Raw genomic sequence first — 26,302 nt, 5'->3', positions numbered from 1 at the left:
AAATTTCCTAATTCCAGAACCTTCTACCAACTAGGCCTCCTTTACATCACACCATTTACAAATTTTTTTGAATAGTCCCATTCATCTTCACAAAACTTTGGGCCCATTTGGGATTTTCTCTGGAGCTGCCATCTCTGGGAAACATATGCATAATAAAAGCCCACGTATTATGCAATGACAGAGAGGCTGTCGGAAATGTCAAAAATAGTGGGGCTGGCCTGAAATCACAGTGCATTTCTCCATTTTCCTTCCTGCATCAAGTACACAGAGTCAGAAGAACTCCAGCTCCATAAACACATCCTTTAAGAATTGCCTTTAGCACTCCCTAATTTCAGTCCCAGGCTGAGGTGGGTTGGTGGTAGGGGAATGTGGGAGGATCAGGGCACGCTATATTGAGATGGACTGAGGAAGCTGCCACATTTCAATGGAGTGAATGGGCTGGGCAGTAAGCCTGCCTCCGTCTCTGCCACTGTGCCTAGTAGAATAAAAGAATAAAATATAGAACATTCCACCACTCCTCAGCCCTCAGCCACCTCAGCACTCACATAGTGCCCATGGTCCACGCGTGCCACCCTATGCTTCCCCACCTATCGCTCATGGTCCCCATATTGTTGAATGAACACTTAGTGCCAATTCATATCAACCCCATAGCTCCACCCACCAGCCTTTCACCCTTCGCCCTTCACCTACCATGCCAACTCACCTCATAGCTGGTCGTATCATGCACAGGGGAAAAAATGAACCTTCTCTTACTGATTGCAGATTGGATTACTGGGAAAGGCACTCATTCATAAAATCTTACTTTCATCATCCTTGACAGGTCTGACACATTTTTGATATCTTCATAGTTCTGAGGATTTTATCCATCTTTTAGGTATAATCTTCACTAAGGGTACCTGACCCACCCCCAAGGGCATCTGACCAACAGTCCCAAAAGAGTACCTTCCCCACCCCCAAAAGTATCCTGGGGCCATAATCTTTGGGGTACCTTCCCTCTTCTAAGGAACACCCTGGCAATTCAAATGAATCCGCAAAGTTCAGATACTAAATAAAAACGGAAAGAACTACAGATGCTGTATATCAAGAATGAAAACAGAAGTTGCTTGAAAAGCTCAGCAGGGCTGGCAGCATCTGCGATGAAAAAATCGGAGTTAACGTTTTGGCTCCAGTGATGAAGGGTCACTGGACCCAAAGTATTAACTCTGATTTTTTTCTTCACAGATGCTGCTAGAGCTGCTGAGCTTTTCCAGCAAGTTCTGTTTTTGTTCCACAAAGTTCAGACCTGTTCTCAGTGGCTCTACTGTGACAAAACTCCAGGCTCATCACCACATGGAGGCTATATTCTTGCTCCAATGGAGGCCTTTGGTGATCTAAATTGCCAACTGCCTCCCTAAAATGTGCAAAACCAACCTGACTTCATTCCATGAAAATGGGAAGTGCCATCTTTGAGAGAGAGACTTGCAATTCTAGGCTACTTCCACCATTATTCATAACATCGGACAGCCTATCCATCATGATGAAGATTTAGGTCTTTATATACTACCTGATTTTTTTCAATAAGCCAGGTCATTGTCTGTATATTTTAAAACTGTTTGTTATCATTAGAAATTATGCTTTAGGTTCTGAAACAGAAGATTTTATTCTGATTCTCAGGCACAGCCTGGTGTACCGGGACTTCCAGGACCTCCAGGATCTCCAGGACCTGTAGTATGTAACAGTCTGGGTGATTCATTTGGGGGAAGGCTTTTTTTGTTTCATTCTGTTGTTCCCCTTCTGGATACATTTGTTTCTTAGCCTTTCTCCCACTTACATGCAAATGTTTAAAGATTGGAAGCCTTTGCAGTACAATGGTGCTGCGTTCACCAGACTTTAACAAAGCTGCTTGACAGGGCATGTAACAAGAGCTTACACACAAACAATGCCATTCAGCTCACCTTAAAACACAAGAATACAAAAAGCAGGAGCTGCAGCTGCCTATACAACACTTCAAAATCACACCAACATTCAGTACAATCAGTGGTAATCTGCCTCACATCCACCTTCATTCCAGAAGAGCCCAACACTCCCACTTCACCTGCTGGAATTAAATGTTCCTTAAATCATTTCAGGTTGCCACTTCCAATGTCATTTGGAAGTTAATTCTAAGTTTTCACCCCCCTCTGCATAAAGTGTAACCTCTCATTTGTATCTATTACACCCTATGCTATTCTGACTGTTTATTTTACAATAACTTTCTGGTTAACCTTTCTGTAACTTGACCATCTCACTCATCTCTACTTCCCAGACAAATCCTTATCAAGCCAGATACTTCTTTTTAAACGAACCTGGTCAGAAATGTTATTACACATCTCTGGAGCAGGTTAAACATGGGCCTCCTAGCTCAGAGGTAAAGATACTACCTTTGCATCTCAAGACTCCCTTGTCAAGCGGGAAACCCTCAGTTTTGATTAAGTTCCAACTTTTCATTAATGTGTCAAAATGACTGGTGAACAGAAACACCTCAACACTCCACTTATTCAGTTGATATAAGAAGCTTTTGTGAGGTTCTTATGTTTTAAGGAGAGTTGAATGGTATTGTTTGTGTGTAAGTTTGTGTGAAATGCCCTGTCAAACAGTTTCATCAAAGTCTGGTGAATGCAGCACCATTGTACTGAAGCAGTCCATGTCCCAATGCAGCAAGGCCTGGACAATATCCAGGTTCATAACATAACATGCGTGCCACACAAATACCAGGCAATGACCATCTCCAATAAGAGACTATCTAACTATCACCCTTGATATTCAATGGTATAACCATCACTGAAATCCCCCGCTATCAACATTCTGGGGACTACCATTGACCAGAAACACAACTGGACCAGCCATGTAAATACAATGGCTAAACGAATTGAACAGAGGCTAGGAATCCTGTAACTGACCTCCTGATTCCCCAAAGCCTGTCCACTATCTATGAGGCCCAAGTCAGGAATGGGTTGGAAACTTCCCTCTTGTCTGGATAAGACCTGCTCAAACAAAACTGAAGAAGCTTGACACTATCCAAGACAAAGCAGCCCACTTGATTGGTATCAGAATCATCCACTCTCTCCACCACTGACGCTCAGTAGCAGCAGTGTCTACCATCTGCAAGATTTACTATACAAATTCACCAAGGCTGCTTAGACAGCACCTTCCACAACCAGAACCACTACCACCTAGAAGAACAAGGGCAGCAAATACAGGGAACACCAGCCCCTGCAAGTTCCATTCCAAGCCACTCACTGTCCTTACGTGGAAATATATTACTGTTCCTTCAATGTCGCTGTGTCGAAATGCTGGAATTCCCTCACTAGTTTCATTATGGATCTACCTACAGCAGATGGACTGCAGCAGTTCAAGAAGGCAACTCATTACAACCTTTTTAAGGGCACCCTAGGAGGGTCAATAAATGCTGGTTAGCCAGCAATGCCTGCATCCCATGAGTGAATAAAAAAAACACACAGATACATGTAAACACACATACACTCAGATTCATGCTTGCACAAAGATAGAGCTACATGCCAACACCAAGATAAATACATGCACACAGAAACAGCTACGTCAAAACACACGTACTTACAGATACATGAAGACAGATATAGATACCTGCAAACACAGATATACACAGATATGTGCATAGTATTTTATGAGAAGCAAGCAAGGAAATTCTTCAGGGAATGGAAGTGACAGGAAAACAGGGTGATAAGAAAATGCCAAAATACTGGGAATGTGAAGTGAACTGAACTAACACATTTTTTTTTTATACATACATAGGGTTTAAAAGGAAGACCAGGACAAACAGGGCCCATAGGAATTAAAGGAGAAAAGGTAGAAAGAAATCAAGATTGTTCTTGTAGTGCAATTCAAAATTGAGCCTGTAGAGATTTTTGAACTATGCATTGATCAAAGAAGTTTGATGGTGGTGGGAAGTAGTCTGCAAGGATTGTTACAGTCAACTGTGAAGTGAAGACCAAAGTCAAATCTGTAGAGAATTCCACAAAAGTCTCTTTCACATTCTAAAAGCCCTTACTATTACTTTTGAGCATGCTCCTTTACAGCCTGAAGAATTGGCTTTGTTTCTTTAGCGTTAAATATTTTGCACCTTAAGGTAAGGGACACAGGTATCAAAATCATGTTGCTATATCCATGATCAAAACCGCAATTTGTTCATGCATATTCTCATTCCCTTTGATGATGCCCTCTATTGTTCCTTTCCCTCAGAAAAGTCCTAATATTATTGCAAATTAGTATTGTCATGAAATAGGAGATTTACCAGAATGGTTCCTGGGATGAGGTAATTTGGTGATAATGTTAGATTGGAGAGGCTGGGGTTTGTTCTTCTGGAGTAAAGGAGATTGAGGAGACGTCTGATAGAGGTGAACAAGATAATGACAGGTTTGGGGAGACAAGTGAAATCGCTCTCCATTGGCTGATAATACAAGGATTGAGAACATAAATCTTAGATTTTGCCCAGGGATGATGTAAGGAGGATCTTTTTATGCAGTGATAATGACGTGAAACCTGTTGCCTTGGAGGGGATAAGGTGGAAACAATCGATGATTTCAAAAAATATTGGATGTGCACTTGAAGGACCACAGGTTAGTGGGCACTGGATTTCTCAGCAGAAAGCTGGCATAGTGTTGATGGGCTGAATGGCTTCCTTCTCTGATGTAAGTGGCTCACTAACTCTACTAATTTTGCTAAGGAACATAGGAATTCTTGGTTGAGAAAAGATGAAGACCTGTCCAGTGTCACTTGTACTACTCTGCTAGTTATTAATACAGGAGAATTGTTGACTAGAGAGTTTCTGGGTAATCCAAAATGGAAGACAGGAAAAAATTGTGGCTGTAAGAGCTGCTCCTTTTTTGTAGAATCATCAAAGCCCTACAGTGTGGAAACAGGCCCTTCAGCCCAACAAGTCCACACTGACCCTCCGAAGAGCATCCCACCCAGACCCATCCCCATTCCCCTGCCCTTTCCCTGTAACCCTGCATTTCCCATGACTAACATACCTAATCTACACAGCCCTGAACACTATGGGCAATTTAGCATGGCCAATCCACTTAGCCTGACTGTGGGATAAAACTGGAGCACCCAGCGGAAACCCACCCAGACATGTGGAGAACATGCAAACTCCACCCAGACAATCGCCCGAGGGTGGAATTGAACCCGGGTCCCTGGCGTTGTGGGGCAGCAGTGCCCTCCCGTTTTTTGAGGTATTTTCAGTGTTATAAGCTCTTTTATTGTTTTGGAACTTTGAGGAAATAAATTGCAGCAAGCAGTCGCTATCAATCAGTCTACAATAGACCAAGATATGACACAAGGTAACCCATCTCTAATGAAAAACGGTAGATAGTATATGTCCAAACATTCCCTCCACTTTACCTGGGCATTATGGACATTTCTATAAGGCTGCCACATAGTGCTGCTTCACTTACAGAGAATCCTGAGATAGCCCCGCTGCTTTGCACCAATGTGAACTGTGTGTCATTGGTATTAAAGTGGCAATAGCATTCTAACTATAAAGTGGCACTGTGAAGTGGGTTCAGCTTTGCATCGGAATCTCATCCCCCCGCCAAATTAAACTCTCACCAACCACTCTAGCAAATCTCCTGCAAGGATATTGGTCCCATTCTGGTTCAATTGCAATCTGTCCAGCATGTCAGAAAGGTCCCACCTTCCTAAGAAACTATCCCAGTGTTCCAGAAATTTAACACCGTCCCTCTGGATTCAACTCTTTAGCGACGCATTCTTCTGTTCTTTTCCGGTACTCACTAGCATGTGGTGTGTAGCGTGAGGTCCTGCCCTTTAAATCTGCTACCTGGCTCACTAAATTCTCGTTGCAGGATCTCATCCCTCTTTCTACTTGTGTCATTGCTACCATAGCAAATGACCTCTAAATATTCACCCTCCCCCTTCAGAATGCCCTGCAGGCATTCGGTGACATCCTTGACCCTGGCCCCAGGATCCTGGAGTCACAACTGCAGCTCCAGTAAAACCTGTTTTTACCCTCTCTATTGAATTTCCTGCGGCTGTTATTCTTCCTCTCTTCCTCTGCTTTATGCAGCTGGGCTCAGCCTGCACTCCCTAGAGGAATCATCAGTCTCACCTTTTTCCAACACACAAAATCTGTTCTTGAGTGCAATGCACTGTGGAGCTTTCCTGACTTCCTGCCACTCCCCCTTCTTCTGACTGATTGTCACCCATTCCTTCTCTGACTGCACTTTCAATGTGAGGAGGAGTTGACTCTTCTTTCTGTCAAGTTCATGGCAACAGAATAAGAAGCTGACTGATAAATACAGAGTGGTGTGCTTTTGTGATAAAATGAGATTGCTTTTTTGGAACATGCTATTCTGAATTAGTAACAATATGTCACCAGACTAAAGATTCCTAAACCAAGAAATTGCACTTCCAAATTTAAAACATTTTTTCAAATTTTGAATTCAAAAATGGAACAACTAAAATGTATCTGGAAATTCTCAGATTGCATCCTTTTTTTCTTTATTCTTTGTTTGTATTTGGACATCACTGTTAAGTTTGTGGCCCAGCCTGAATTGACCCTTGAACTGCATGGCTTGCTCAGCCATTTCAGAATGCATATATTTTCAGAGTGGCCACCATATAGCTGTGGGTCAAGTATAGGACAGACAGGTAAAGACAGAGGATTTCCTTCCGTAAGGGACATTAGTGAATCAGATCAGTTTTCAAAGTAAAAAATGATAGTTTTGTAGTTGCAAGACCAGAGTTTGTTTGAGATTTATTCATTGAATTTAAATTCTACCACTGCTGGCTTGTGATTAACACACATGTCTCCAGAACTGGATTTCTAGTCTAGTGACATTTCTAGTACGTAATCACCATCGCCGCCATCCCCTATAAAAAGTCTGCATGCAAACACTGAGCGTAATTGGAAATCATTTCCTTGACCATTATTTTTACACTTTCCTTGGGTCATTGTGGCATAAAATGGTCCATTTGGAAGTGTAGTACATGATTCAGAGTCTCGGACTTAATGTTCCGGCTGAATAATATTGGAATGAGCTGGGGAGGGATCTGAAGAACCAGTTTTTTTTATAGTGACTGTAATAATCTAGAACTCACTGCCCATAAGTATGTTGGAAGTGGAGATAATCAGTGATTTCAAAAGGATGTTGATTGGGCATTTGAGGGAAAGAAACCTGCAGGGTTATGGGGTAGACCAAGAGGATGGCCTGATTGGATTCTTCTACAGAAAGCCAGGATGTATTTGGTGGGCTGAATGGCATCCACCGGTGCTGGAATGAGTTGGTCTCTATGTGAGTTAACAATCTCATTTGAACCATTGAATCATGTGAGACAATAAGAGATCGCTTGGCCCGTTATGGAGTGTAATATTTGCTGAATTGCGCATCAACTTTTTTGATTGGAGATTCTGTGCACTATTGATATGGAAGGCGGTTACACTGTAACACGGAACAATACAGCACAGGAACAGGCCCTTTGGCCCATCATGTCTGTGCCAACCATGATGCATTCTAAACTAATCCCATCTGTTAGCACATGGTCTTTATCACTCTATTCCGTTTGTTCATGTGTCTGTCTAAAGGGCTCTTAAACTTTGCTATCATATCTGCTTCTACCACGTCCCCAACAGCGCCTATTCCAAACACCTATCACACTCTCTGTAAAAAATTAGCTTCTTACATTTCCTTTCAACTTTTCCCCTCTCACCTTAAACCTATGCCCCTTAGTATTTGACATTTTCAACCTGGGGGAAAATACTTTGATTATCTACCCTATCTATGCTTCTCATAATTATAACTACATTTATCAGGTCACCCCTGAACTTCCAAAGTTCTGGCGAAAACAATCCAAGTTTGGCAACCTCCCCTCAAAGCTAATATATTATAATTCAGGTAACAATGTGGTAAACCTCTTTCGCACTCTCTCCAAACCTCCACATCCTTTGTATAATGTGGCAACCAGAATTATACACAGTACACCAAATGTGGCCTAACTAGAGTTTTATATTGCTGCAACATTACTTGCCAACTTTTATACTCAATGCCCTAATTATTAAAGGTATTATTACTACCCTATCCACTTGTGTTGTCACTTTCAGAGCCACTTTCACAGTTAGAGAATAAAGCTTCAATAATTTAGTCACTGCTGAAGTTATTTCTATTTAGATTGAATGTGAACATAGCTGAAACTGAGACATCTCTTGTCTATCACAGGGCAATGAGGGGGCATCAGGCAAACCAGGACCACCTGGACCACCTGGACCTCAAGTGAGTCCCCAGTACATTCTAAACTCAACAGTATTAACTTAATGTGGAATTTGAATAAAGATCAAATTGGATCAAGTTGATTATGTTTTGCTTTGAATCCCAATTATTTCTACCTTTTCCAGTTCCCTCTTGAACCCATTAATGTGTCTCAAACCTCTGAGCTACCCTGGAATTTAATCAAGAAGCCCATCAGTTACTTGGCCTTGCCTCAGACTTTAGATCCATCAGAACCACAATTATCTTGATTGTTCAGATCTCCAAGCACATAAGCCCCATAAAATAGGAAATGGAGTAAACCATATGACTCATCGAACTCTTCCACCATTCGATATGATCATGGCTGATCTTCCAACTCAGTTCCACTTTCCCATCTGCCTGCCCCATTTCCCGTAATTCCCTGAAAAGCCAAAAGGTGGAGCTTGATTTTTAGTTCAGAGTCTGGGATCCAACAGCTGGACCATTTCCAGATCCTCACCCAGTACTACATTTGCATCATTAAAGAAATGCATTTCTCAAATGTATTAACCCATGTTGGGTTGTAGATGTTGGAGTGTTCACCGAGCTGGGAGGTATGAAAGCAGACATTTTGTCCCCTTACTTAGGTGACACCCTAGTCAGGGAACTTCCTGTGAAGCACTGTTGTCTTGTGCCAGTTTGAATTTATATGGTCTGGTTTGTGCTGCTTCGAGTAGGTGCCGGTTCTGGTTGTGCATTGTAATGGTCGACATTTCGGGTCTAATTCAATGTGTTTGTTGATGGAGTCTGCGGATGAATGCCAAGCCTCCAAGAATTCCCTGGCTGTCCTCTGTTAGACTTGTCATATGATAGTAGTGTTGTCTCAGTTGAAAGTGTGGTTTTTCTCATCTGTGTGTATTGAAACCAAGGACATTTGGTTGTGTTGTTTAGATGCCAGCTGGCGTTCGTGGATGCGAGTTGCTAGTTGTCTGCCTGTTTGTCCTATGTAGTGTTTTGTGCAGTCTCCACATGGTATCTTGTAAACTACATTTGTTCAGTCCATGGTATCTACATAGAACATAGAACAGTACAGCACAGTACAGGCCCTTCGGCCCACGCCGTTGTGCCAAACTTTTGCCCTAAACCTAAGGTCTATCTAACCTCCACCCCTACCTTATACTATCATCCATATGCCTATCTAATAGCCGCTTAAATGCCCCTACTGAAGCCGACTCCAGTACCCTCTCCAGCAATGCATTCCACGCCCCTACCACTCTCTGAGTAAAGAACCTACCTCTGACGTCTCCTCTATATCTACTTCCACTCACTTTAAAACTATGTCCCCTCGTAATAGCTATCTCCACCCTAGGAAAAAATCTCTGGCTGTCCACTCTATCCATACCTCTGATCATTTTGTACCTCTATCAAGTCACCTCTCATCCTTCATCATTCTGAAGAGAAAAGCCCTAGCTCTCCCAACCTTTCCTCGTAAGACCTTCCCTCCATTTTTAGGCAATATCCTGGTAAATCTCCTCTGCACCTTTTCCAATGCTTCCACATCTTTCCTGTAATGAGGCGACCAGAACTGGACACAGTACTCCAGATGTGGCCGAACCAGGGTTTTGTATAGCTGGAGCATAACTTCACGGCTCTTGAACTCATTCCCTCTATTAATGAAAACTAACACACCATACACCTTCTTAACTACTCTATCTACCTGGATGGCAGCTTTCGGGGAACTGTGGACATGAACCCCAAGATCCCTCTGCTCCTCCACACTGCCAAGAATCTTTCCGTTAACCCTGTATTCTGCTTTCAAATTTGTCCTTCCAAAATGAATCACCTCACACTTTTCAGGGTTAAACTCCATCTGCCACTTCTCAGCCCAGCTCTGCATCCTATCATTGTCCCTTTGTAACCTAGAACAGCCCTCCGCACTATCCACAACTCGACCCACCTTCGTATCGCTCGCGAACTTACTAATCCACCCTTCCACTCCTACATCCAAATCATTTACAAAAATCACAAATAGGAGAGGACCCAGAACAAATCCTTGTGGTACACCACTCATAACTGAACACCATGTTGAATATTTTCCATCCACTACCACCCTTTGTCTTCTAAGGGTCAGCCAATTCTGAATCCAATCTGCCACACTTCCCCCTATCCCATGCCTCCTTACTTTCTGCATGAGCCTACCATGGGGAACCTTATCAAATGCCTTACTTAAATCCATGTATACCACATTCACTGCTCTACCTTCATCCACATGTTTGGTCACCTCTTCAAAGAATTCGATAAGGTTTGTGAGGCATGATCTACCTCTCACAGATCCATGCTGACTATCATGAATCAAACTGTGCCTATCCAAGTGATCATCAATCCTATCTCTCAGAGTCCTTCCAATAATTTTCCCACCACTGAAGTAAGACTAACTGGCCAGTAATTTCCAGAGTTTTCCCTATTCCCTTTCTTGAACAAGGGAATGACATTTGCCACTCTCCAATCTTCCGGCACTTCCATGGACAGTGAGGACGAAAAGATCATTGCTAAAGGCCCCGCCAGAATATATGATTTTACCATCTCAGCAATCCCCTCACACTGTCGCCCGACTCCCGCCACTGAACACATGGTATCTATTGAGTCTTTAACCCTGCTGTCTTAGTGTGGCTGCCGGTTTGTGTGCTGTCATGATTCCTAGCGGTCTGAGTAGTCTGGCTGTCAGTTCTGAGGTGTTTTTTATATATGGTATGGTGATTATTATTTCGGGTTTTGGTGTGTCCTGGTTGTGTTGTCTGTTGGCTAGGCATCTGTGGATGAAGCTTTGGGGGTATCCATTCCTGGTAAGGACCTCGTAGAGGTGTTCTTCTTCCTTCTGCAGATCGGATGTGCTGCAGTGAGTAGCAGTCCTTTTGAACAGGGTCCTAATGCAGCTCCTCTTGTGTGAGTTGGGGTGGTTGCTGTGATAGTTTAAGACCTGGTCAGTATGTGTGGATTTCCTGTCTACTTTTGTAATGAAATCACCATTCACTTTCTTTCCACTATCACATCCAGGAACGTGAGTTTGTTCTTGTTTTCCTTCTCTCTTGTAAATTTGATCCCTGTGCATATGGTGTTGATGAGTTGCTGGGTGTTCTCAAATTTCTGTTCTTTTCGTAATTACAAAAGTGTTGTCCACATATCTGTTCCAGAGCTTGGGTTAGATCTGTAGGAGGGCTGTTTGTTCCAGCCTTTGCATGATTGCCTCAGCTATCAGTCTGGAGATGGGTGAGCCCAAGGGAGTCCCGTTCATCTGCTCATATATCTTCCTGTTGAATATAAAGTGGGTTATTAGGCATAAGTCCAGTATTGTGAGTATGCAGTTTTTGTAGTGAGTATGCAGTGTGTGAGTATGCAGTGAGCATGATCTGTTCTCATTATGTCGTCTGTTGTGTTCGCCTAGTTGGTTGGATATGGTTCCTTTGTCTAGGTTTCTGTCAATTGTTACAATGCTGTTATATCAAATAAGACCTTCTTTGTCTATTTTTGTGTTCTTGATGTTGCCCAGGAATTCTTGTGTTGAATGTCTGGAATGCCTTGAACCACTGATTAGATGTTTAAGCTAGTTCCTTTGCTAATTTGTGTGATGGCATTCCTGGTAAAACTACAATTGGTCTGAGGGGTATGTAAGGCTTGTGTACCTTAGGCAGTCTGTAGAATCTTGGAGTGTTGTTGCCTTCTGGTTTCATCCTTGGTAGTTCTGTTTTTTTTTAATCTATCCTGTTTGTATAGGTTCCGTAGTGCATTGGTTATTCTGTTTGTTAGCTGTGGTGTGAGGTCCCACTTCTCTGTTGGTAGGTTTGTGTATCTGCAAGTAGTTTAGCTTTTTTTACATTAAACAGCAAGATATATGAGCAGATCAATGGGACTCCCTTGGGCTCACCCATCTCCGGATTGATAGCTGAGGCAATCATGCAAAGGCTGGAACAAACAGCCCTCCCACGGATCCAACCCAAGCTCTGGATCAGATACGTGGACGATACTTTTGTAATTATGAAAAGAACAAAAATTGAGAACACCCACTGATTCATCAACACCATACTCACAGGGATCAAATTTACAAGAGAGGAGGAAATTAACAACAAACTCCCATTTCTGAACATGATGGTGGAAAGAAAAGAGAATGGTGACTTCACTACAAAAGTATACTGGAAATCCACACATACTGACCAGGTCTTAAACTATCACAGCAACCACCCCAACTCACACAAGAGGAGCTGCGTTAGGACCCTGTTCAAAAGAGCTGCTACACACTGCAGCACACCTGAGCTGCAGAAGGAAGAAGAAGAACGCCTCTACAAGGTCTTTACCAGGAATGGATACCCCCAAAGCTTCATCCACAGATGCCTAGCCAACAGACAACACAACCAGGACACACCAAAACCGGAAACAATAATCACCATACCATATATAAAAAACCACCTCAGAACTGACAGCCAGACTGCTCAGACCGCTAAGAATCATGACAGCACACAAACCGGCAGCCACACTAAGACGGCAACTGACCAGGGTTAATGACCCAATAGATACCATGGACAGAACAAATGTAGTTTACAAGATACCATGCGGAGACTGCACAAAACACTAGATGGGACAAACAGGCAGACAACTAGCATCCACGAACACCAGCCAGCAACTAAACAGCACAACCAGATGTCCTTGGTTTTAATATGCACAGACGAGAAAAACCACACATTCAGCTGAGACAACACTACTATCATAGGACAAGCTAAACAGAGGACAGCCAGGGAATTCTTGGAGGCTTGGCATTCATCTGCGGACTCCATCAACAAACACATTGAATTAGACCCGATATACCAAACATTACAACGCACAACAGGAAGGGGCACCTACCGGAAGCAGCGAAAACCAAACCATATAAAATCAAACTGGCACAAGACAACAGCGCTTCACAGGAGGCTCCATAACACTGAGAATGCCACCTAGTAAGGGGATACAATGTCTGCTATCAAAACTCCCAGCTTGGCGAACACACCAACATCTACAACCAGCACCCAAGCTACAAATCTTCACTCAAACCCTGACTATGTTGGGTTTGCAGAGAGGTCAGCACTGAATTAGTGGCATTAAATACTGTCAGTAGGAGGGAGTGGCCTTCAGATGGTAAGTTAACAAATGTAGAAGGCAGACATGATGGAGTCTGTTCCTATCTACCAGAAGAGAGGAGGCCTTATCTCAGGAGGTCAGCAGCCTCAATACGCATTAAAATGACCAAATGGTGAATGGAAAGTATTGCACCTGATCTAGATCAAAGCCCCCAGGATCCCAAAAATGTCTTCCCAAATAAAAACAAAGCCTATAACCTCTACCTGTACTGGACTCAACATCAAAAAGTTTGATTTTAGTGATTTATAAAATGAAACTCACCTCCTTGCCCTCCTCAACTCATCAACAAGGCCCCCAAGAAGCCTAACAGACTGTTAATTGAGGTGAGAAAACTCCCTCAATCTGAAATAATCCATTTCCTGAAGACTTAATAATTGAAGGACTAAGTTGTCATGTTCATGTGATCAGTAGGTTTAATGTTTGCAAAAATTCAGCCTGATCTTACAATCTGTCTGTCTACAGAGCACTGCTATCTATGAAAGAAATGGAATGAGCAGTATATACAAGATACAGGTACAATTTATACATACCTTATCATGCAAAATGCACACTTTGTATCCATTGAGAGATCTGAGCTATGTTAAATTTTGTTTTTCATGTCTTTGTTTTGGGATACAGCTGTTCACTATGCTGCTTTTACACTCATGCTGGACAAATCTTTTGTTTCTTTATTACAACCATTCTACAACTAACCCTGTCCCTTTTGTCTTTTAATCTCTCCCACCCTCCAACCTTTCACGGACCTTTCCTTTAGTTCTTCCTCCCATCCCCACTTTCACTTGTTGCTTTTCCATCTCCCTTCAGTTCTCAAGAAAGGTCCTTCACCTGAACTATTTTCTGTTTTAGTCTTTTCTTTCTTTCATTTTCACATGATGGCATGTAAATATGGCATGTGATCTCACATTTCATTTAGTATCTTCTAAGCTCATTGAAACATAACTTTTGAATATTTCTAAGGCCAAGGTAGATAGGTTCTTGATAAGCAGGGAGGTAAGCAGGAATGTGGAGTATTGAGATCAGCCATGATATAATTGAATGGCAGAGCAGATATGAGGGGCACATGTCCAACTTCTAATTCAGATTTTCCTTTCGGATCTGTAAGTCATGACTTTCTTAACTTTAAAACTATGTAACTCCACCTTGAATAAATTCAATGACTCAACCTTAAGTAGTATGTGCTCCTAATTAGTGTGTTCTTAAATATAAATATAGATTTTGTTAATGTCATTAATTTTAGTTAGAGAACCTCTCAGAAGTGAATGCTTGTAGAAAGTAACCATTTATAAGATTCAGTATTTTAGTCCAACCTCTATTTAAGTTTAACTTGCATCCTTGAGATCTCTTGATTTGCTTTTCTGATTAGCGAGCTTGTGCTCATTTTTAGTATATTCTTCATCACTTGAAGCTAGAGTACTCAAGTGGTGCAGTGTTACTGTCCCTGCCTCTGACTCAGGAGACCTAGGTTCATGTCCCACATGCTCCAAAAGTTTGTAATAATACCGCTGAGCAGGTTGGTTAGCAGATGCCTATTATCACTTGAGGCTCTGCCTCAATATGCTTGAAAGCTTCTGTCCTCACAATGGTTTTCTAGATCAACTCTGTTGAGTTATTTTTATTTTATTTCACTTCGTATTGTATTGCCTAACCATTTAAAATGATATTTGTTTAATATGTGCTGTTAATCCTTGGTGTGTATTTAAGATACTCTGGGTCTGTTATTTCTCAATCCCATTGAGGTTAATTTTATTTGCCTGTAAATGAACTCCAATTCAAAATAGTTGATATGGTGAATATTCTTCAGGTAGCAATGTAAAGGTTTTACCTGCTGTCCTGTGATGAACCTGGCCCTTGCTGTATGGTCTGTCTCCATCACACTCTCCTTCTCAGTTATGATCTCCTCATTTTAGCCTACAGTCAACAGTGTAGGAGGCATATGAATAATGTTATTTAATCATGACAATGACTAACAAATGCTTTGCAAATGTTCTAATCACTGAATATCTTACAGGACATTCCAGGCCCACCTGGACCTCCAGGTTCACCAGTGAGTTAATAATTCATACTGAGTATTGCTTCTGTGCTGCGATTTAAGAATATTTTGGCTGGCATTTCTTTGATCAAATTTGCTCAGGAATGTATGCCAATTTCTACATTTTAAAAACTGAATAAACAAAATTGGGTTAAAAAGCCTCTGATGGGGTACTATAACAAAAATAATGGAAAACTACAGAAGGGAACTAACAATAATGTTCATAATTGTAAAAGCACATCTTGTTCACTAATGTAATTTAAAGAAGGAAATCTGCCATTTTTACCTAATCTGCCCCACATGTGGCTCCAGACCCACAGCAATGTGGCTGACTTTTAATTGTTCACTGAGCAGTTAAATGTGGGTAATAAATGCCAGTCTAGCTTGAAGTGCCCACATCCTATGAACAAGTAACAAAAAATTATATTAAAAAAGCAGAAATTAGCAGAAAAAATTGGAAAATACCACTCTCCTTCTTTAAGCCTTTTTTGTCCAATTGATATTATGAAAGGGGTTTTCTTTTGCATGAAACAGCTTCTGATTTTAAACAGACACCTATCAATGCGGTGGAAATGGATCTAAATTTTCAACCAGATCATGGACAATGTGCAAAAATCTTGTGTTCACTGTTCCATTACATGGTGAGATCAGAACTAGTTTAATGATCTAATGGAAGCAGTTGGTTGACCAATATGTGGTGGTGTTTTGGGGAAAAAAAAGAGTTAATCAATTACTTTTGAATTTCAATGGAAGAAAAAACATGCTTCAGTTCCATTTATACAATAAAATCCCAAGGAAATTCTGAGCAAATTTTTTTGAAAGGTAATTGTTTAATTTCGTTGATATCCTCACTGTAACTAAGAAGTAAATTATTTATAATCTCCATGAACAAATGCAAATCTTGAAGATGTGGCTAATCTTTCACCTGCAAGCATTTTTTAAGAAGGTCTAATGTCCATTAAAGAAGAATTGGTGCATTTGTAAATCATTTACAATTTATGTAGATGATTTGGAGTTGGGGACCACGTGTAGGGTGTCAAAGTTTGCAGATGACACTAAGATGAGTGGCAAAGCAAAGTGTGCAGAGGACTATGAAACTTTGCAGAGGAACATAGATACATTGAGTGAGTGGGCAAAGGTCTGGCAGATGGAATACAATGTAAATAAATGTGAAGTCATACATTTTGGTAGGAGTAATAGTAAAAAGGATTATTACTTGAATGGTAAAAAGTTGCAGCATGCTGCTATGCAGAGGGACCTGGGTGTCCTTGTGCATGAATCACAGAAGGTAGGTCTGCAGGTACAGCAAGTAATTAGGAAGGCAAATGGAATTTTGTCCTTCATTGCTAAAGGGATTGAAATAAAAAGCAGAGAGGTTATGTTGCAGCTGTACAAGGTGCTGGTGAGGCCACACCTGGAGTACTGTGTGCAGTTTTGGTCTCCTTACTTGAGAAAGGATGTACTGGCACTGGAGGGGGTGCAAAGGAGGTTGACTAGGTTGATTCCGGAGTTGAGGGGGTTGGCTTATGAGGAGAGACTGAGTAGATTGGGATTATATTCATTGGAATTCAGAAGATTGAGGGGGGATCTTATAGAAACATATAAAATTATGAAGGGAATAGATAAGATAGAAGTAGAGAGGATGTTTCCACTGGCAGGTGAAGCTAGGACAAGAGGGCATAGCCTCAAGATTAGAGGGAGCAGATTTAGGACTGAACTGAGAAGGAATTTCTTCACCAAGAGGGTTGTTAATCTGTGGAATTCCTTGCCCAGTGAAGTAGTACTTCAGTAAATGTTTTTTAAAAAAAGGTAGATTTTTTTTTAACAATAAAGGAATTAAGGGGTACGGTGAGAGCGCGGGTAAGTGGATTTAAGTCCACGAAAGGATCAGCCATGATCTTATTGAATGGCGGAGCAGGCTCGAAGGGCCAGACGGCCTCCTCCTGCTCCTAGTTCTTATGTTCTTATGTTCTTATGTAAAGTCGTACAGAATTTCTGGATGTGAATACCAGCAGCTCTCTTTTTTAACCGATTGCTTTTCTATCACAGGGTTTGAAAGGAGATCCTGGCTCAATGGTAAGCATTTAGGAGCTTCCCATTCCAAAAGTTGTAATAGATGAAAAAATAACCTCAGAATCAGTGCAAATAAAAATGACACTCATCAAACATTTATCTGAAATCTTATGTGCTATTTAAACATCTTAAACTGCTTCACATTGGTGTAGCTACAACTGCATTACAAGAACAAACTTAAAATACTTGAGAATCCTAACCTTGTTGAGGTTGGATACAGCATTAAACTTTCTCCTACAATCTTCTGAGTAGGAGAGGTTGTTTGACATTGCATTAACTACTATCACATTATTAAAAGGGGAGTGCATGGTAATAAGCAGGAGCCTCAACATCCAGCACTAAATTTAATGGACACTGGCTGAGGAAGTTCTGAGAAAAGGTCACTCGAACCAAAACGTTAACTCTGATTTCTCTCCACAGATGCTGCCAGACTTGCTGAGCTTTTCCAGCAATTTCTGTTCTTGTTTAATGGACAGTTAGTAGGTACCTGAACATGGGGGTGGAGCCTGATGACAAGAAAGTGGTCATGCACAGCAAAAAGAAGAGTGATTAAAGATTACCAGCAGGGGTTCTGGAGGTTCTAACCTCATTGCGTTTCACTTGATTCCATGGATCTACTGTTTGGTTTGCACAGGAACAACTGGTCAAATTACTGACATGCCATATCTAGTTGTGGAAATTTTATTAGCAGGATGCATGGCAATATCCTCAACAATCCAGTACCATCATTAACTGAAGAAGGTGTTCTGGCCAAAATATCAAGAGAACACCTTCCCCCTTTCCAAATAGTGACATATCAAACAAAGTAACCCTTCATACACTGTTAGAGTCTCAACTTAGACTGGGGTTCTCGGTCATAGAGTCATAGAGTAATAAAGTGTGGAAACAGGTACTTTGGCCCAAACTGGTCCATGCTGACCATGGTGCCCACTCAGCGAGTTCCAACTGCCCACATTTGGTCCATATCCCTCTAAAACCCTTCCCATCCATTTACCTATCCAAATGTTTTTTAAATGTTGATATTGTACCTGCCTCAACCACTTTCTCTGGCAGCCCACACCATATATGCACCACTCTCTGCATGAAGAAGTTGTCCCTCAGGTCCTTCTTAAATCTTTCCCCTGTCACCTTACACCTATGCCCTCTAGTTTTCAATTCCCCATCCCTGGGAAAAAGACTATATGCGTTCATCCTATCTATGCCCCTCATGATTTTGTACACCTCAATAAGGTCACCCCTCATTCTCCTACGTTCCAAGGAATAAAGTCCTATCCTGGCCAACCTCTCCCTATAACTCACGTCTCCTAATCCTGGCAACATCCTCGTAAATCTTCTTTGCACACTTTCCAGTTTAATTGTCATTCCTATAACAGGATGACCAAAACTGTACACAATACTCCGAGTGCATCCTTACCAGCGATTTAGCAATTGTAACATAACGTCCCAACTCTTATGCTCAAAGCCTCGACCGATGAAGGCCAGCATGCTAAATGCCTTGTTCTCCACCCTGTCCACTGTGATGCCGCTTTCAATGAACTATGTACTGTACTCCTATGAACCTCTGTTCCACTCCTCAGGACCTTACCATTTACTGCATAACTCCTACCTTGGTTTGACCTTCCAAAGTACAACACCTCACACTTATCAGTATTGAATTGCATTTGCCAGTCCTCAGCCCACTTCCCCTTCTGATCAAGATATGTCTGTTATTTTTCATAACCTTCCTCGCTATTAACAATACCTCCTAATTTTGTATCATCCGCAAACTTACTAATCATGCCTTGTACATTCACATCCAGATCAGAAAAAGATAGAAATAAAGCAGAAACCTTTTGGAAGTGTAACAGATGTGAGCTGAGCTGATAGAGAAAGTGCAAGTAATGTTCTGGGTATAGCAATGACCTTTGTACTTTTCATAATCTGTATGAGTCCATTGTGCCCATATGATTAGCATGACAGATGCCAGAATTAATGTATAGTTAAAAAGTAGCACGTACTTAATGGTTCCAAATGAAAGGACATTAATGCAGTCAAGCTGGGGATGTATTGCATTGAAAAACGTTTAATTCTTCCTTTGGTGCTCATGACTAGCTGCAGTAAGCCAATGATGTTTCACTTGTATGGTAATGACTGACTCTTACACTCTTACAGGGAGAAATGGGCCCAATGGGATTGCCAGGATTAGAAGGTCCACCAGGGGAAAAGGTATCTCTCTCCCTCTCTTTTCCTTCTTTCCTTTCTCCACTTCTCAGGTTTTTTTTTTATCATCATACTTTTCTTCCAGTTTTCTTTCTTTTTACCTTTCCTTCTCCGACTATCTGACTTTATGCTATAATACCACTTCACAGATGTTGGTTTCCTTCGAGTAGCTGATACAACTGCCCATAATTCATATATTTGCCCTCAATGTCAAGAAACCCTTCACTCATGAAGGATTTGTGGCCAACTCTGACCTTGTCCACACTGAACGTTGGCACATCCCTTCTTCAGCAGGTGTCCGCGGATCGACCGGGAATAGGCTGTTTTTTCACATTCTCTTGACCTTGATAGATCTCCTCAGTGGTCATATCCCATTATTAGCCAGGTTTGAATTCACTGGGATTGATTGAGAACTGAACATGGGTCCTTTTGTAAAGTGTGGCTTAACTTTCTGATTCTGGTGATCCTGCCTGACCCCGTAAATCTTGATTCCCTTGTTTTATTGAAATCCTTGAGTCAATGACCCAGCCTCCCATGTACTCTGTGGAAGAGAATTCCAATGACTAATGACCATCTGAGAGAAAACATTCCTCCTCTCAGTCTTATCCAGGACACATCTCATTCTTAAAGTGTCTCCCCTAGATATAGATTCCCCTGTGAGGGGAACCATTCTCCTAGCATCTACCCTGTCAAGTTCCCTTATAATCTTAAAAATTTCAAAAGAAATCACCTCTCACTCTTCTAAACTCCAATGACTATAGGCCTAATTTGTCCAAATTCATAAGACAACTCTCACATCTCAAGAGTCAGTTGAGTGAACCTTCTCTCAATTGCTTCCAATGTAATTATATCCCTCTTTAAGTGAGGGGACCAGACATACACACAAATGTGCCTTACCAAGGCCCTGTAGAGTTGTAGCAACAATGCTGAAGCAACAAACGTGAAAGCTTATGAGTTTCAACATTTTAATGTCCAACACTCATGAGGAATTGTGATTAAGGCTCAGTAAATAGAATGTGCTTCTGTTGTTTAATGGACTGATAAACATGTACAGCCTAATCTGAGGGTTTGTCACTTACTTGTACAATCTTGTTTCGATGTATTTCTAGGGAGATCCAGGAATGCCAGGGCCACCTGGTCCTCAAGGACTGACTGGTCCACAGGTGAATATTTGAATGGAAGGTGGATAATAGTGATGAATTTGTATGTGGAAAAACAATGTAATCAAATTGCATGGTGCTGCCTAACTACCATTGGCTTGTCATTCTATGAGTGAGTTCATTCATCAGTAAGATTCATCAGCTTTCTGTTCAAAAATAGATCGTTTCAACAATACAACTGTTTCAACAGAAAATAGTTCAAACAATGTAACTTGGAATCAATTTAGGATGAAGATTGTTCCTCAGTGTTTCTGAGAAGAATTGGGACTCTTTTTATTCTTTTAGAGTTTAACCATTGATTGTACATGCTATTAGATCACATAATTGGCTCTGAGTCCTTGGGCTGGATGTGACAGACCCCACCCTGGGCTTACTTTTGGCAGTGCAGGTGGGGAGGAGGAATTTGTAAATATGAGAGTGTCTTGTCCACAGCCTTCGTGCCCAACCCAACCTGATCACTCGCAATACGACTCAAACCAGACAACTTGAGGCTATATAAGGCTCTCAATCTGCCTTCGAGTGCTGGGTAGTGACAGGTGGATGAAAGTAGAAAGAACTTTAGTTTACAACTTCACTGAAAAGGCCCTGAAGGAAGGATGGTCACATCTTTTGAATGGAGCCCGCTGTGATTCAGCGGTGTCCCCACCTACATGGTGTTACTCCATTTTACCCCAATCACCTAGATTCTAAAGACTACCCCCTACATATTTGAGAGTGCGAGTACAGCCTTCAGCCTATTCGTGTCCCCCTCCTTATACCCATGCCTTGTTTTATTGCTGAGGGTCAAGCTTGATAAACATCAGTCAGTCCTAAATTACTTTTCTTCATGGGGGTGTTTGGGGAACAGTGTGAGCAGTACCACCCTCCTCAACCCTCCCATATACTCCAGCCTTTACTCTGGAGTTTAGCACTGGCCCCTGATGTGAATTGTTAATCAATGGTCTGCTATCAAAGTCTGACTTAATGGGGAGCCATTTGAACAGCATGATGAGCTTTGGGCAAAGAGTAATGTAGGACTAATTGGTACTCCTTCAGAGAACCAAGACAGGGACAATGTACCAGATGGACTCCTTCTGCCCTGCATCATTCTGTGATCCTATGAACCCACTTTCATCAGAGCAATATCGTTCATAAGTAATGCAGCAATTGTAAGAAAATAGTAAATATTTTAGTTTACGACCCTGAAGGCAATGTTATTTCAATTGGTATTTTACTCTAGTAGCTCATCAATAGAAATGTCTGAAAAGCTTGTTTTTATTCTTTCTTTACAAAAGGGGAAACCTGGTCTTCCTGGTCAGCCAGGGCCAATTGGTGTAACGGGCAAGCCAGTGAGTTCAATTCACATTATTATTTATTTTCACATTGACTAGCATTTGGAAAATAAAGTTTCATTTTGCCTCTGTATTGGTAGGGATTGAAAGGGGATAGAGGACCATTGGGAGGAACTGGCTTTCCTGGACCAGAAGGACCCCCTGGTGCTCCAGTATGTACCAAATTGATTTTTTAATTAGAATGTTACTTGTCGTAATGTGTGTTGCAATACTCAAAGGCAATGGACAATTACCTGTTCAGTGATGAGTATGGAAATACACTATATTCCACTCATGAAAGATCTCCAAGATTGCTGCTTCCATAACTGAATGCTATAAGAACAAAAAAACTTTCCAGCGCCACAAGCCAAATGACCCTGACGTTCTTAAAGTCATAAAGATGTACAGCACGGAAACACACTGTTCGATCCACCTCGGTCAGATATCCTAAATAAATCTTGTCCCATTTGCCAGCCTTTGGCCTATATCCCTCTAAACCCTTCCTATTCATATATCCATCCGGATGCCTTTTAAATGTTGTAATTTTACCAGCCTCCACCACTTCTCTGGCAGCTCATTGCATGCATGCACCACCCTCTGCGTGAACAAGTTGCCCCTTTAGGTTCCTTTTAAATCTTTACCCTTTCACCTTAAACCTATGATCTCTAGTTTTGGACTCCCTCATCCCGGGTAAAAGACCTTGTCTATTTATCCTATCTATGCCCCTCATGATTTTATAAAACTCTATAAAGTCACTCCTCAGCCTCCAATGCTCCAGGAAAAATAGCCCCAGCCTATTCAGCTTCTCCCTTTAGATCAAATCCTCCAACCCTGGCAACATCCTTGTAATTTTTTTCTGAATCCTTTCAAGTTTAACAACATCTATAGGAGGGAGAACATAATTGTGTGCGGTATTCCAAAAGTGGCGTAACTAATGTCCTGTGCAGCTGCAATATGAACTCCCAACTTCTTTGTTATCTCTTTACTGATCCACTGTCCTACTGTCTCTCCAGAAAACCAAGCTCATCCTCCCCTTCGAGGGGTTCCTGTGGTCTCTGCCTCAAAGAAGCACTCCGTTTTCCAGTAACTCTCCTCATTGAATAATCGTGACTCAATCTGCCTTATTTCTGTCTTTAGCCTCTTCAGCTTTGACATAGTGCCCTTGATATATTTACTCCAATCACCCAAAAGTAAACAGAAGCTCAGTAGCACCCTGCTGCCTACTGGTGAATTCTAATGAAATGAGAACTTAAACAACTTAATGGAAGATTTGGCACGTAAAGAATAATTGCTTTAAAATATGTATATTCCTGCTATTATAAAGCTTTTCCTCCGTCTTTCCTCTTATTAGCCTCATATTTGGAAATCTAAAAATCATAAGTGCTAATCTTTCCTTTAGTTTACAACCTATGTGGGTTGTGGCAAATGTGGGTGCCAACTCAAGAACCAATGAGGAAAAAACTGAATCAGTATTATCTTATGTTAAATCTATTGGCTGTCTTTATCAGCTAAACCACAATTCACTGGAATTAGTAAGGTGTGGGGATCCTGCACTCCCCCGTCTTCCAACCTAGATTCTTGCTACCACCATATAACTGGCAGTGTAAGCTGAGAAACAATATTTCTCCTGTAGATATCTCACAGAGAGAATTGTTTTAGCCTCCCTACACCTCTCTGCCTCTCTACCTTTAAAACCACTCATGATAACCTACTTCTTTGATGAAACTTTTGATCATCTGCCCCTATAGTTCCTTACATGGTGTAGTGCCATACTTTCTTAGAATAATGCTTCTGTATAAATGGCAGTACTTGGTGAGATGCTCAGTGACAGGATTTGCAGATATGAAAGTGACAATACCTGTACATCTGTCAATGTTAGAATGATCTTCTGAGAGGCTGACCTGTTCCTCCAAGACTCTCTATGATCTCAAACTCAAAAAGCATCTTTAATTGTAAGTGCAGTAACATTCTCCTTGAAGGAATAGCAGTTGAACGTAAGGGCATTGCAACATTTCAAGAATGCATGTAAATCTGTCTCAACTCATAATAAGGCTCAAGCTGCCTGTGCTGATCATCTAACACCTTGTTGAGTGTTGGGGAGGGTTGAAGACTAACCGGGAATAGGACTAGGAATAGGATGAAGCATTAGAAAGGAATCTCAAAATGCACAAAGAAAGAGATGAGGGTAGCTCAGACAAAGTGGGAATGCAATCATATCTAAATTCAGTTTACGGTGCATGTATGTTAACAAATAGAGCAGGGTAAAAATGATTGATAAGCTTCAGACATTAATAACTGCATGGGTTAGCAAGGACAATGAAATAGAAAAGTTTAGTGTTAAACAAAGGTCATATTGATAACCCCAAACATATGTGTGAGTGTGCTGAATGAATGTCTGAATTTGAATTGTTTTCTGAACTGTGACATACTCCACAGCAGTCTCTGGTGCACCCTCATAATTAGGAAGCATCTCTCATGTACCTTCCCACAGTTGTGCTGCTTGGGTCAGTGGTTGATCTTTTGGAAGGGATGTACATAGCTTGTGTCTTATCATTGAAGTAGCTTTGGGCTGATGGGGCTGGAGCTAGTGTTGCACACAACATTTATTCCTTCATTCATTAACGTCACCAGCCAGATTCATAGCTGTTCACCGAGATCTGTTTGCTTTTTATCTCCCAACAGGGCAAACCTGGAGGACGTGGCTTCCCGGGTTCCCAGGTAAGCAAACCAGGAGAAAATTCCAGGGTTACTGATCATTTCCTTTTTCCTGCTGCTCCTTCTTCTGTCTCTTTATACTATATAAAGTGAATAGATTCCTGGTAGGTAATTGTATCAGTTTTACAATTAATGCTGAAGATTATTTGTACATCATTAGGCATAGAAAATATTTTATTTGTCTTATTTAATTGTAGGGTTCACCGGGGAGCAAAGGAGACCGTGGACCGAAGGGTGAACGGGTAAGAAAAATCAGTTTAGCCATGGCATACCTGCTGATTGCCATTTGACACTCTGTGGAAACAAAGTATGAGGACACGGTGTAGGCAAGGTGTCGCATCCTCAAAGTTCAATGACCTTTTCACACATATTCTACAACTTTAGATGTACAAAGCAGCCAATTGGTGGAAAGATTATTTGAACACTTCTGGAGCTATAGTCCAAAGGGAATCATTGCAGTTAAGGGGGAAACATAGGGTAAAAATTGATGAGAAAAAGTAGACTTCCCATATATTATACAAATGTGTTTCTTTCTGAAAGCGTTAGTTCTGAAAAGAGCATGAAGTTCCACCCAGTATGATGATGTCATGATGCTTTGGGTGGACGGACTGATCTCAATCTTGAAGGAGGCAGACCATCCACAGATCTACTATCTCCTCATCGTCTTAGTCATAAAAGCTATACAGGCAGTATAACTTGTACCTGATTGTGCTCATGCAATAAACTAAATCCTGCTTAAGGTAAAAGCTTCTTCTGCTTCGACTACCCAGTGCTTTTCCTCTACCCCAATGTCCAAGCAGTCCCTGTAGATTCAGCTGAAAGGTGAATGTTGCAACAAGGCTATTTTATGGTGAACAAGAGTCCAGCTAGCTCACACAACATGGTAAGCAGTGCTGAAGGTTCATCATATAAAATGGTGAGCATTGACAACATTCATCAAACACATCCAAACACCCAACAAGAAAACCACACAAACATCAGACTGAGAAATTATTGTAATGATTCTATGAATACTATTTGGTTGCACCTTTCTGTGAAAAGAAATGCGATGGTGAAGTTAGTATTTACTGGGCGGATAGCTGAGATGTTGCTGGGTGATGGAAAGTTGCAAAATGTTAATTCCTTGTAAATTTTGAGATCCAGGTCAGAGGTGGTGCGATATATCCTTGGAGTGGTTTATTATATGCACACACGGAGTGCAATATAGTCCATAGGTGGTTTATTAGAAACACACAGTGAGATATAGTTCCTCAGTTAAACAAAAATAAACCAAAGAATTGAGATGCTGGAAATCAGAAACAAAAACAGATATTGCTGGGAAAACTCAGCAAGTCTAAGCTCAGAGTTCTGAAACATTAACTCTGTTTTCTCTCCACAGATGATGCCAGACCTGCTGAGTTTTCCCAGCAA

At 41.4% G+C, this 26,302-nt stretch overlaps 2 protein-coding genes across 2 annotated transcripts in view; both read left to right on the top strand.

The window, feature by feature from the left end:
- The window catches only part of LOC109936192 (collagen alpha-1(XIX) chain-like), a 334,226-nt gene extending 325,696 nt beyond the window's left edge, over positions 1–8,530 (top strand). Inside the window, exons 39-41 of the mRNA XM_048597074.1 lie at positions 1,654–1,707; positions 8,232–8,285; positions 8,408–8,530. Coding sequence (XP_048453031.1) covers positions 1,654–1,707; positions 8,232–8,285; positions 8,408–8,530 — 231 coding nt within the window. The remainder of the gene's footprint in view (positions 1–1,653; positions 1,708–8,231; positions 8,286–8,407) is intronic.
- The window catches only part of LOC109919211 (collagen alpha-1(XIX) chain-like), a 42,696-nt gene continuing 24,585 nt past the window's right edge, over positions 8,192–26,302 (top strand). Inside the window, exons 1-10 of the mRNA XM_048597073.1 lie at positions 8,192–8,285; positions 13,869–13,919; positions 15,415–15,450; positions 17,485–17,511; positions 19,660–19,713; positions 20,817–20,870; positions 22,142–22,195; positions 22,279–22,350; positions 24,860–24,895; positions 25,090–25,134. Of these exons, the coding sequence (XP_048453030.1) occupies positions 13,896–13,919; positions 15,415–15,450; positions 17,485–17,511; positions 19,660–19,713; positions 20,817–20,870; positions 22,142–22,195; positions 22,279–22,350; positions 24,860–24,895; positions 25,090–25,134 (402 nt within the window). The 5' untranslated portion in view covers positions 8,192–8,285; positions 13,869–13,895. The remainder of the gene's footprint in view (positions 8,286–13,868; positions 13,920–15,414; positions 15,451–17,484; positions 17,512–19,659; positions 19,714–20,816; positions 20,871–22,141; positions 22,196–22,278; positions 22,351–24,859; positions 24,896–25,089; positions 25,135–26,302) is intronic.

The sequence above is a fragment of the Rhincodon typus genome, chromosome 5, assembly GCF_021869965.1.
Source record: "Rhincodon typus isolate 14 chromosome 5, sRhiTyp1.1, whole genome shotgun sequence".
NCBI classification, from domain to species: Eukaryota; Metazoa; Chordata; class Chondrichthyes; order Orectolobiformes; family Rhincodontidae; genus Rhincodon; species Rhincodon typus.
The sequence above is the reverse complement of the archived record's forward strand: the minus strand, read 5'-3'. Positions and strand labels throughout refer to the sequence as shown.